Source organism: Macaca fascicularis, chromosome 8, assembly GCF_037993035.2.
Source record: "Macaca fascicularis isolate 582-1 chromosome 8, T2T-MFA8v1.1".
NCBI classification, from domain to species: Eukaryota; Metazoa; Chordata; class Mammalia; order Primates; family Cercopithecidae; genus Macaca; species Macaca fascicularis.
Window position 1 is genome coordinate 107,322,211 of NC_088382.1, and position 13,470 is coordinate 107,335,680.

At 39.0% G+C, this 13,470-nt stretch overlaps 1 protein-coding gene across 9 annotated transcripts in view; it reads left to right on the plus strand.

The window, feature by feature from the left end:
- Window positions 1-13,470, plus strand: part of MTDH (metadherin) — a 79,471-nt gene that overhangs the window by 42,861 nt on the left and 23,140 nt on the right. For 4 of the 9 annotated variants that reach the window (XM_005563763.4, XM_073999159.1, XM_045398533.2 and 1 more), the window contains one exon: window positions 245-481. In XM_005563763.4, coding sequence (XP_005563820.1) covers window positions 245-481 — 237 coding nt within the window. Of the gene's footprint in view, window positions 1-244; window positions 482-5,395; window positions 5,509-9,012; window positions 9,112-13,470 lie in introns of those variants that run through there. The other 5 variants (XM_005563762.4, XM_015455059.3, XM_045398531.2 and 2 more) reach the window with 3 other exon arrangements.

Sequence of the window (13,470 nt, forward strand, 5' to 3'; positions counted from 1 at the left end):
TCATTTTCCTGTTTGCTCTGTTGTACTTCCTTCGAGCAAGTCATTCTGCTGTTGACAACTTTGTTAGTATATATGTTATGTTCAAGCCTCCTGTTTTTAAATTAAAAAGGCAATCCTTGGTGATCAAAGGATACTAGGGGAAGTGAGTGATAAATATAAGTCAAGCAATCATAGAAATGTGAAAATATCCCAGTTTTAAGAAGTCATGTACCTGTTTTTTAATCTTCATTCTCTTTTCTTTAAGTTTCTTCAGGATTGAATGAAAACCTCACTGTCAATGGAGGAGGCTGGAATGAAAAGTCTGTAAAACTCTCCTCACAGATCAGTGCAGGTGAGGAGAAGTGGAACTCCGTTCCACCTGCTTCTGCAGGAAAGAGGAAAACTGAGCCATCTGCCTGGAGTCAAGACACTGGAGATGCTAATGCAAACGGAAAAGACTGGGGAAGGAGTTGGAGTGACCGTTCAATATTTTCTGGCATTGGTAAGAAGTGTTAGAAAAATTTAAGTTTATTTAAAATTACTAATCTTGTACATTGTTAATTTTTCAGAAATAGGAAAAAATCCTATGAATAGAAAAATAAGTACTGCTCTGCAGAAATAATAGTAATAATTAACTCATCTCACATCCTTTTTGTAGAGGAAGGTGGGAACTAAATAAGTAAATAACATTTATCATTTACTCTTTGCATAGTGCTTTCACATACTTTATCACATTTGATTATCAACGTAGCTAACTGGTGTAATTATATATTCTTAGTGATGGGATACATGTAATGTGTGAGTAGACTTTTTGATTAATTTCAGCAATTCTGTTGAGTCTAAATAAAAATAGTAAATGGAAATATAGTTGATAACATCCACTTACAGAGTATTTTACAGTCTGCAAAGTGCCCATTGATAATTAAATTTTCCTCTGGATTTTAATATAAAGACCAATAGTTGAGAAGCTTATTTCTGTTGAGAGCCATTAAGTTAAAAGCAAGTTAATTTTCGTGTGTGTGTGTGTGTGTGTGTCTGTCTGTGTGTGTATTATAGAAAAGAAATCTACATTACACGTGGGAAACTGCAAAATGATAAGGAAGATCCCACAGTTATCACTGTGCCACCTAGTGACAACCACTGTTGTTTATATTCCTTCTCCCTCCCTTTCTCCTGTCCGCAACTGTGTATAGTGTTTTTTGCTGTTGCTGTTTTTTGTTTGTTTGTTTTTTTAATGGAGTCTCGCTCCGTCTCCCAGGCTGGAGTGCAGTCGTGCGATCTCAGCTCACTGCAACCTCCACCTCCCGGGTTCAAGCGATTCTACTACCTCAGCCATGGGATTACAGACATGCATCACCATACCTGACTAATTTTTCTATTTCTAGTAGGGACGGGGTTTTGCCATGTTGGCCAGGCTGATCTTGAACTCCTGACCTCAGGCGATCTGCCAGCCTCAGCCTCCCAAAGTGCTGGGATTACAGGCGTGAGCCATTGCGCCCGGCCTATAGTTTTGCTTTAGTATTTTTGTTTTTGATGTAACTCAAATTGAATGTGCGTGTTTATGTCTCCCCTAGTCCCCACTTAACATTGTAACATGAACATTTTCCTTACTTTTTGTAAGTATATTTAATGGCCCTATAATGTTAGCATAATTTACTTAACTATTCCCATATTATTCAAGAAGTATTTTATTTTTTTTTATTTGAGATGGAGTCTCACTTTGTCGCTGCCACACTAGAGTGCAATGGCGTGATCTTGGCTCACACCACCCTCTGCCTCCTGGGTTCAAGCAATTCTGCTGCCTCAGCCTCCCAAGTAACTGGGATTACAGGCATACGCCACCACACCAAGATAATTTTTTTTTGTATTTTTAGTAGAGATGGGGTTTCACCATGTTGCCCAGGCTGGTTTCAAACTCCTGACCTCAAGTGATCCGCCCACCTCGCCTCCTAAAGTGTTAGGATTATAGGCGTGAGCCACCACGCCCAGCCAATTTTCCTTTTTTTAACCCGTTGTAGATAATGTTTTACTGAACATATGTGTTTGGGATTTTTTTGTTGTTGTTTTTAAGATGGAGTCTCACTCTGTTACCTAGGCTGGAGTGCAGTGGCATGATTTCAGCTCACTACAACCTCTGCCTCCTGAGTTTCAGCATTTGCATTTCTCGTGCCTCAGCCACCCGAGTCTCTGCCTCCTGAGTTTCAGCATTTGCATTTCTCGTGCCTCAGCCACCCAAGTAGCTGGGATTACAGGCGCACACCACCACATCCGGCTAATTTTTGTGTTTTTTTTTTTAGTGGAGATGGGGTTTCACCATGTTGGCCAGACTGGTCTCCAACTCTTGACCTCAAGTTATCTTCCTGCCCCAGCCTCCCAAAGTGTTGGGATTATAGGTGTGAGCCACCATACCTGGCCATGTTTGGCAGTTATTTCTTAAGGACAGAGTCTTGTGAGTGATACTGGATTAAAGGGAATATGAATGTTTGTGATGCTCTACTACATAGTGCCTAAGTATTTTCTAAGAGAGTTGTTCTAATTTATACTCAAAGCATCAGTGTAAGTGCCCATTTATCATATACTTACCAAGGTTGGGGATTTTTTTTTTTTTTTTTGGCCTTTTCTAATTTGATAAGCAAAAAGTACATAAATTATTTTGGTTAACTTTTTAGAATCACTAATGAGATTGAAATTTTTCCATAACTTTCTTGGTCATTTATTTTTTTGTTTGTTTTTTTGTTTGAAACCGAGTCTTACTCTGTCGCCCAGGCTGGAGTGCAGCACAATCTCAGCTCACTGCAACCTCCATCTCTCAGGTTCAAGTGGTTCTCCTGCCTCAGCGTCCTGAGTAGCCGGGATTACAGAGGCCTGTCACCACAACCGGCTAATTTTTGTACTTTTGGTAGAGACAGGGCTTCACCATGTTGGCCAGGCTGTTCTCGAACTCCTGACCTCATGATCCGCCCATCTTGGCCTCCCGAAGTGCTGGGATGACAGGCGTGAGCCACCATGCCCGGCCCTTTCTTGGTCATCTTTCTTTCTTTTATGAATTGTCTGTTCGTGTCATTTTCCCATTTGTCTAATGAACTCTTTGTGTTTTTTTTGTTTTGTTTTGTTTTTAATTTTTTGAGACAGGGTCTCACTCTGTTGTCCAGGCTGGAGTGCAGTGGTGTGATTATTGCTCACTGCAGCCTCGACTTCCAGGGCTCAAATGATCTTGCCGCCTCAGCCTCCTTAGTAGCTGGGACCACAGGTATGTGCCACCACACCTGGCTAATTTTGGTATTTTTTGTAGAGATGCAGTTTTGCCATATTGCCCTGGCCGGTCTCAAACTCTTGGGCTCAAGTGATCCACCTGCCTTGGCTTCTCAAAGTGCTGGGATTACAGATGTGGGCCACCACATCTGCCTACTGTTTTATTTTTTAAATCTAGTTATACTTTCTTGTACATTAAACATACAATTTTTTCTCTCGTGCTTATTGCAGATATTTTTATCCCTTCCAATTTGAGGGAGCAATAGACACTAGAAACTTTTTAGTATGTAAGTAGAAAAATATTTCTTTTTTTTTTTTTTTGGAGATGGAGTTTCGCTCTTGTTGCCTAGGCTGGAGTGCAATGGCGCAATCTTGACTCACCGCAACCTCTGCCTTCCAGGTTCAAGCAATTCTCCTGCCTCAGCCTCCTGAGTAGCTGGGATTACAGGCATGCTTCACCACGCCTGGCTACTTTTGTATTTTTAGAAGAGACGAGGTTTCTCCATGTTGGTCAGGCTAGTCTCAAACTCCTAGCCCCAGGTAATCAACCTGCCTCGGCCTCCCAAAGTGTTGGGATTACAGGCGTGAGCCGCCAACCCCAGCCCCTCTCTTTTAAAGCTAATACCCTTAAAAATCAAACTCTAGATCATTTAATTACATTGTTTATAAGTTTGCTCTCCCTTCCTCCCCATTATATTGAAAAATTGTGTAGAAGTATCAAAACTTGTTTGAAAGAGATATTCCCTTGCCTGGGTGTGGTGGCTCATGTCTGTAATCCTGGCACTTTGCAGGGCTGAGGCGGGGAGATCACCTGAGCCCAGGAGTTCAAGACCAGCCTGGGGGGCATGGTGAAACTTTATCTCTACTAGAATACAAAAAATTTGCTGGGCATGGTGGCACGTGCCTGTAATCCCACCTACTCGGGAGGCTGAGACAGGACAGTTGCTTAAACCCGGGAGGCGGAGGTTGCAGTGAGCCAAGGTCTTGCCACTGCACTCCAGCCTGGGCAACAGAGTAAGACTCCATCTCAAAAAGAAAAAAAAAGAGACCTTCCCAAAATTCCCACTCTCATTTTCAGCAAAGAAGAAAGCATTAATTTCTATGCTGTGAAGCATCCTTTCATATTTGGTAAAAGAAATGGTTGAATTTTATGGAGTAATGTTAGGAACTATGTGACCTTTTGGGATATTTACAATCTGCAATTTTTTTTTTCTTTTAGATAGAGGCTTGCTCTGTCACCCAGTCTGGAGTGCACGATCTTGGCACGATCTTGGCTCACTGCAACCTCCGCCTCAGTAACTGGGATTACAGGCATGTGCCACCATGCCCAGCTAATTTTTGTATTTTTAGTAGAGAGGGGGTCTCACCATGTTGGCCAGGCTGGTCTTGAACTCCTGACCTCGTAATGGGCCCACCTCGGCCCCAGAAAATGCTGGGATTACAGGCGTGAGCCACTCCGCCCAGCCTACAATTTACTTATAAAAACTATATAGCATTTCATAATTAGGACATAAATTAGATGGTATTTGCTTAATGTTGTTACAGATAATATTAAAAAGCAAATTAAGAGTTCCTTCCTAGATAGACTAGGACCTTTATTGAAATTGAAAGGGAACTATATTCAATTAGGTTTGTAATGGGTCACTGAAAAGAGACAGATGTGACTCATCTCATGGAGGTTTACGTTCTTCAAAATAAGAAAGAAATGTCTTGAAAATATTGAGGCTAGTTATTTAACCTGTATGAACCTCATACTTATGTAATTGTGAGGATTTGTTGTAATGAAAGTCAAGTACCAAGTTCAGTGCTATCCCAAAGTAGCTGCTTAATTATGATAGATAATAATGCAGCTTGGTACAGTGGAAAAGAGCATAGGCTTTGGGAATTGACTTCAGTTGCATTCGTGGCTCCTCTGTTTTCTAGCTATCAACAAGTCACATAATTGCTCCAAAACTCCCTAGCAAAGTTGCTGTAAGGATTAGAAGTGGTTGGTGTAAGGAGCCCAGCTACATAATAAATATTCAGTAAATAGTAGCTATTGCTATATTAAGTGATTCTCATTTCTAAGGTTATCTTTAAATATTCTCATAGTTTTAAATCTTTACATATCTTTCAAATCTGATTGCAAATTGAAGGTTCCAAGTGATGTTTTTTATTTTAACAGCTGCTTGGTCTAGTGTGGATAGGGGAATGAATACCTCTGAACAGAATTCTGCTTCTTTTGCATCTCTCACACTTAACTCTGCTGTTTCTGGTATGTGAAAACAGTCTTTTGTTCAGCTAACAAAAACATTTGTTTAATTTTAGTGCTTGTTATTTGAAGAGCTAATCAACATCAAGTACTGCTATCAGTATAAACAGCAGGTATTATAAAGTGGCAGAGGCCTTTACAACAAGAAGAGAAGACCTAAAGTCTTATGTGCAAATGGCTTAATTCCTCTCTCTAGGGGAGTAAGGATTCTGTAGCTTGAGATCACTGACAGTGCATTGGCACACAGACAACACATGCAAGGCCTTCCCTTCAGGTTCATATTCTTCTCTTGCTAAGGTAGCGCTACCATACTTTTAGTTAAAATTTGACATTTTACTTCTGTTCACTGTTACTCATCATGAGTTTAAAACTAACCCTTTCAGGTTATAGATTCCCACATAATAACTCTTAAGTATCTGTTGATTTATAAAATACATGATTACTAATAAACTACTGTTAATTCTGCATTACTTAAATGGATATATGTTTTGTTAATCATATAGAAGCTATATGTATTTAACAAGTATTACATAAATATGGGAGGCCAGGTGTGGTGGCTCACATCTGTAATCCCAGCACATAGGGAGGCTAAGGTGGGAAGATAACTTGAGCCTAGGAGTTCAAGACCAGCCTGGGCAACTACATCACTACATAATTTTTTTAAAAAAATTAGCCAGGCATGATGGTGTTTGCCTGTCGTCCCAGCTACTCAGGAGGCTGTGGTGGGAGGATCGCATCGGTCCGGGAGGTTGAAGCTACATTGAGCAATGAGTCGTGAGTGCTCCATTGCACTTCAGACTGGGTGACAGACTCTGTCTTAAAACATATATGTGTGTGTGTGTGTGTGTGTGTGTGTGTGTGTGTGTGTGTGTGTGTGTATAAAAGTTATGGGAGACATTGTTTAGTTTGGAATTCGTGGACCCAGTTTACTAATTTTGTAGTTCCACAGTGTCTGGAATCACTAACCTAGAAAGGGGATCAGCAAACTTTTTGTATGAAGGGACAGATGGTAAACATTTTAGGCATTGTGGGCCATGCAGCCTCTGTTGCAGTTACTCAACCCTGCCGTTGTAACAGGAAAGCAACCTGAGACAGTAAGCAAATGACTGTCTGGTTCTAAAATATTATTCTTTTGAATTATTATTATTATTGTTTTTTCTTTTGAGACGGAGTCTCGCTCTGTCGCCAGGCTGGAGTGCAGTGGCGCAATCTCAGCTCACTGCAACCTCCGCCTCCCTGGTTCAAACAATTCTCCTGCCTCAGCCTCCCAAGTATCTGGTACTACAGGCACATACCACCATACCCAGCTAATTTTTTGTATTTTTAGTAGAGACAGGGTTTTAACGTGTTAGCCAGGATGGTCTCCATCTCTTGTCCTCATGATCTGCCTACCTCAGCCTCCCAAAGTGCTGGGATTACAGACATGAGCCACCGCGCCTGGCCTGATTTTTTTTTTCATCATTTAAAAATGTAAGAACTATTCTTGGCTCATGGGCCATATTAAAAACCTGATGGTTGGATTTGGTCTGTGGGTCATAGTTTGCTAAACTCTGATCTCATAGACCACATTTCAGTTCCAGAGGTACAAGTTTATTGCTTCCTCATTTGATGACTCTGTACAACACACATGCTATTCCCTTCATATATGCAGAGAAAGCAATGTGGGCTGCTAAAGGAATAGCACCAGTGTTACAGTACTGCTTCTAAGCAGATAATATATTTATTACATGTGAATTTTATAGGGTTACTCTGTTGGTTAAAGTTTACATTAAAATATACATGTTAAACATATATATAGAGAGAGAGTATATATCAAGCGGATAATATATTAGTGGAATGCTGCTGGTAAGATCATCTGTAACCAAGAAGAAATTTATAAATTAGTAAGGACTGTGGTAGGAGGACGTGATTGTGTGTAACACTTTTATACTAATCAAGTATCTTTTCTTCCTAACCCTTTCTTTATATAGTGGCTCTGAATCCAAAATACATATCAGAGTCATCTAAGGACTCCAGTACACAAGTAAATTCCGATTCAAAAGGGGGGGGTGTGTGTGTGTGTACGCGCGTGCACGTGCGCACCTAATGGAGAACTACTGCTTTACATTTACATCCTAAAATGAATTTATATCTATAAAGCAAGGGATTTGACCTGGCATCAGTGGACTCATATGTCCCCAAAACTACATGCAAAATTTTGTGTTAAGCTCTGGACAGTAGACTACCACAGCTTTCATCAGGTCCTAAAAGACTGTGTGAACCCACTCTCACCCAACCTACTCCCCTCACCTGAGAAAAAACAAAAACAGACAAAACTTATGAAATAATATTTTGTTTTCTTTAAATGCACTTGAACTTAGTCTCTAGACCTCCTGCAACTCTTCTTGTCTCTTTGGCTTCTCTCTGCCTCACCTCTCTAGATAACCACCTATTTTTTTAATGTTTCTTAGCCAAAACATTCTAGCTAACGCAGACGTTTTCTAGTTCCCTCTTTCAGGGTTCTAAGGATACATAGCCCTGAAACATCCAGGACTAAAATGATCAATGGCAGAGATTTCTATTGTGTTTTATTTTCCATTAAGAAGAAGGAAAAAACAACTTTTTTTGACTTCTTGAAATTTGTAGGCAGGGCACAGTGGCTCATGCCTGTAATCCCAGCACTTTGGGAGGCCGAAGAGGATCCCTGGAGGCCAGGAGTTCAGGACCAGCCTGGGCAACACGGGGAGACCCTATCTCTACAAAAAAAAATTAAAAAATAAGCCAGGAAACCAGGCATGGTGGCTTATGCCTATATTCCCAGCACTTTGGGAGGCCAAGGCAGGAGGATCACTTAAGCCTAGGAGTTCAAGACCAGCCTAGGCAATGTGGTAAAACCCCATCTCTACAAAAAATACAAAAATTAGCTGGGTATGGTAATGTGTGCCTGTAGTCACAGCTACTTGGGAGGCTGAGGTAGGTGGATTGCTTGAGCTGAGGAGGCAGAGATTGCAGTGAGCCAAGACTGTGCCACTACACTCCAGCCTGGGCAACAAAGCGGGACTCTGTCTCAAAAAAAGAAAAAATTAAAAAAGCCCAGCATGGTGGTACAAGCCTGTGGTTGCAGCTGCCTGGGATGCTGAAGTAGGAGGATCTCTTGAGCCTGCGAGGTTGAGGCTGCAGTGAGCCATGATCATGCCACTGCACTTCAGCCTGAGTGACAGAGTAAGATCCTGTCTTAAAAAAAAAAAAAAGAAAGAAAATTGTAGGTAACGAGTTGATGTGTAATACAAAACACAAAATCTAATGGATTGGTGCTAGGGAAAACATAAATTTCTGATCATTGAATTTGATCAAGTGATTATCATAGTTAATCTAAAATTACCCTCAATTCTACTTTTCCTTTTAACTTAACTCTTTTTCTAATGTCTGAATTTTTCCTTTTAGGAGAAATTTTTAAAATAAAGTCTCCGTGTCAAAGTATAGAACTATTGTTATGAAACACCATTAGGAAATTCCATTTTTAATTTTATTGCATTCGTTTTTCATTTAAGGGTCTACTGCTGAGCCAGTTTCTCAGTCTACCACTTCTGATTATCAGTGGGATGTTAGCCGTAATCAACCCTATATCGATGATGAATGGTCTGGGTTAAGTATGTCCTTTTAAAAATTATCAGTTATTTTTTTCAGAATTTTCTTTCTAGCACCCTGAATTCATGCTTTATGTTTTAATTTTAATTCTAATTTCTCACCTTTAAAGGTCATAATATAATTTAATACCAAATGTACTACTTGAAACCTGATTATTGAATACCTGTAGAATTAAAACTGAATTTTCATAATTGAGGCAATATTTAAACCTAAAGTTTTCTTCTGGTTGCTCTGTAATATTTCTAGTTTTTAAATTTTTTGTTTTAAATGAATGTCTGTTTCTCCTCCTAGGTAGTATAATAGACTGACTTCAATATACAGGAATGGCTTTGTATTTGTGAAGTGTACACACATTTTTGTGCTGGTGGAAAACTACTTTCCTAACCCAGTTGCCAACAGAAGTTTAGTTAAAGGAAAACTCATTTTAGAAAGGAAGAATATGGTTTGTATGTTCAGAAAGTTCATGCCGTCTTCATTTAAAAAAAACAAAAATACGAGGTTTTTCCCTCACAAACCTAAATCTCAAAATTTACTTTCTCTGAATTTTTATTTCACATCCTTTTTTACTATTTACTGTTTTCTACTGTTAGCACTTATATGTTCCCTGTGGGGTTTTCCACCATTTTTAAGCATATGTTTTGCTTCTCCAAGTAGAGTTAAGAACCCTCTGAAAATAGGGACTAGTACTGTTATATACACTCAGGACCTAGTGAAAGCCTTTATACATAGGTGCTCGGTAGTAATAAGAATGACAATAAAAACACTGTACTGTGTGCCAGGCACTGGTTTTAGTCTTTTGGATTTTATCATCTCATTTAATGCTTAAAACATTTCTGTGTGGTAGGTTTTATTTGTTTCCACACTTTCCAGATGAAAAAAACTGTGACAAGGGAAAGTTTAGCTTTCCCCAGGCCACACAGTTAGTTAAATGGAGGAAGGTGGTATTCATACCTTGCTAGTCTGGCTCCAGAGTTCATGTTCTTAACCACTCTCTGGTACAACCTTGGTGATGATAGTAATCATCAAGGTAAGCTTGCGACACGTGGTTAAAGCACAGTTTTTACAGATTAAGGGAGATGAGGGGAGAAAGATCAGGGAGGACCATATTGTAAAGTGCCATGCCTTGAATTGCTGGCTAAAGATTAGGGAGCTGGGAGTTTTCAGTACTAGCTTAGACAGTAGATATGAATTTTAGTCCTGACTCTAAAATGTAGTACCTCATATGGTTTGGGCTTTGTCACTTATCTGGGAGCTGTAAAATCGAGCACATAACGTGTCATATCTGTTTTCATAGGTTGTTATGAGGTTTTAATGAGGTAATGGGTGAACATGAAAGCTCTGTAAATTACAGTCATCTCTCACTATCCATGGGGGGTTGATTCCAGGACCCCCCTCAGGTTCCAAAATCCCCAGATGCTGAAGTCTCCTATGATAAAATGGCATAGTATTTGCATATAACCTACATATATCTTCCCATATATTTTAAATTATCTCTTGATTACTTGTAGTACCTAATATGGTGTAAATAGTTGTTATACTGTATAGTTTAGGGAATAATGACAAGAAAAGAAAGTCTGTACATATTCAGTACAGGCACAGTTCATTCTTTTTTTTCCTGTGGATACGCAGGGCTGACTGTGTATGAAGTATTTAAATCCAAGGTTTTACAAGGATGTGAAAGCACTATTTTTGGGAGAAAAAAAAAAACGTGTATTTGTGCTTTGGAAGAATTATCAGCTACATGCAGAATAGAATTGAGGAGTGGTTATAACAATGATAGGAGTGACTATAGAAAAAGCAGAAAGGTATCTTGGGCTGCTGTGGGTTGAGGCAGAGGAAAATTGAGTGGACAGGTCTCCAGGCTTTCCTGTCTGGACAGAATAGACCCACTTTTTATTTTATCCATATTAAGATACTTTGAATATGAAAAACATGATTGGCTGCTAAAATAAAAGATTTTTAAAACATGTATCCACAGGATTCTGTACTTAATCAAAGTAATATGTATCAGAAACACCATCTTCCTCAAGTTTGTTATGCTGTATTGGCAGTCTTTTTAAGTCCAGAGTTTTTCTTCAACGTTTTCTCTGTAAACTTTATTTTCTGTGTCACCATCTTTAATTCTGCTCTATTATTGGTGCTCAGTGAATTTAATTATTACTTCTGAATTTCCAAAATGAATGATTTAGTATTTGAGATTACTAATCCACAAAGTATATTATGTTAGATTTACATTTACAGTATGATACAATTAATATATTGACCCTCCAGTTTGAAGACATACATTAATCCATTACTATCTTAACCATAAAGGAACAGCATTATTGTAACCCATGTAAAAAGTCAGATGTTGAATAGAACTTTTTCTTGGCACACAGGAGTGAATGAATTCACTGCAGCATAATGGAGTGGTTGAGAGCATGAGCTTTCAGGACAGACTACCTGGGTTTCAATCTTAACTTCCTTGCCTTTGCCCTTACGCAGGTTACGTGATTATTCTATGCCTCAATTTCCTCATCTGTAAAAATAGTAATTCCTCCCCAACAGTACGGCTGAGAAGATTAAATGAGTTAATACATATAAAGCACTTAGAACACTGCCTCACATATAATAAATATAATAAATATCCAGTAAGTGCTGCTGTTTCTGCTGTTGGTGTCCTTCTGGTGGCAAAATAAGTCTACCCAATGTGGTTAACTAACCCAATGAGGTTAACACTGGAGAATGTCTTTCTAACATGATTGTTTTCTTTTATTAAAAAGTTATTAAAGTTTACGTTGAATTAAGTTCTGACAAGAAACAGCTGACAACCAAATAAAGACCAGCAATGAGATGCTTAAACCTAAAACATTATTCCATAAGCGAATTAAATGGAGAGACAAATTCCTTACCCTTTTGAAAAAAAAAACCAGTATGGCTCTTTGAAAAGACATTGGCAGACTAATGGGAAACTTTAGAGATGAGAGATTATAATTGAAGCAAACTATACTGTGAATCATTTTTAAGGGAACTATGTCTAAGAAGTTTTTTAGTATATTAGGCCTATGAATCTTAAGAATTAGTTACTCAGGCCGGTGCCATGGCTCACACTTGTAATCCCAGCACTTTGGGAAGCCAAGGTGCAAGGATGTCTTGCGTCCATGCATTCAAGGCAACATAGTGAGACCCCATCTCTACAAAAAAAAATTAGCTGGGCGTGGTTCACATGCCTGTAGTCCCAGCTACTCAGGAGTCTGAAGTGGGAGGATCACTTGAGCCTGAGAAGTCTAGGCTACAGTGTGCCATGATCTTGCCACTGCACTCCAGCCTGGGCAATAGAGCGAGACCCTGTCAAAAAAATACTTTTACTAAGCATTTTACTTGATTTTTATTTTTCACCTCCGCCTCCCACCACATGTATTAAGAAGATGGGTGAAATGTTGGTATATTGCCCACTCAGTTGCCTAAACTTTTTTCTACTTAATAGTTTCTTTTCTGGCAAGAAGTCTTAGAGACATGGCTTATGGACAGCAGTTTTCAAAATCTGGGTTTCTTATCTGTGAGAGTTAAGCAAAACCAATGATAGCTTTGGTATGTGAACCTCCTAAATGTATTATTAATGAATGCTTAGTATAAGATGAGTAGCTGGTTCTAGACATCTACTAGATTGAATTGAAGTTTATCTTACATATGAAGTATGTCTTACTGAGAGGTTCATCAGAATTGTGAGAAATAAATTTTTAGCTGTACATGCCTTATAGATTAGAAACTGGTTTTAATATCATCAGTGGTAATAAAAACAATAGCTACCACTTATTGAGTGCTCACTGCATTGCCATGAATTGCTTTACATGTATCTCATATAATCCTCTCAGCGATCCTATGAAGTTGATAATAGAGCCCATTAAGAAACTTAACCAAAATCATCTTGTTATTAAGTGGTAGAACAATATTCAAATGTACATTTGTTTGATGTGAAGGCCCATGCTCTTCGCCTCTGTGTTACTATGTAATACTCCAGATACTTGCTCATGGTGGTGAATTTAGAAATACAGGAAGGAACTTCCTTTTTTGTAACACATTTCACACTTGTAATCACCTGTTCCATGTTTTTCGTCCACTAGACTATAAATTCTTATGTTGTCTCTCCCTGTCCTCCACTAGCTTAGCTCTTCTCTGTTTCCACAGCCCTCATGGCAGAATCTATCACTCTGTATTTAATTGTTTGTTAAGCTTACCTATCTTCACCCCTGAATAGACAGACTACAAGCTGCATGTGCAGAGGGATTCTATTTTACTTATTTTTATATCTCTAATACCTACCTAGCTCAAGTTCAAGCACATAGTAAGTGCTTAATAAGGATTGAATAGATGTAATTTCA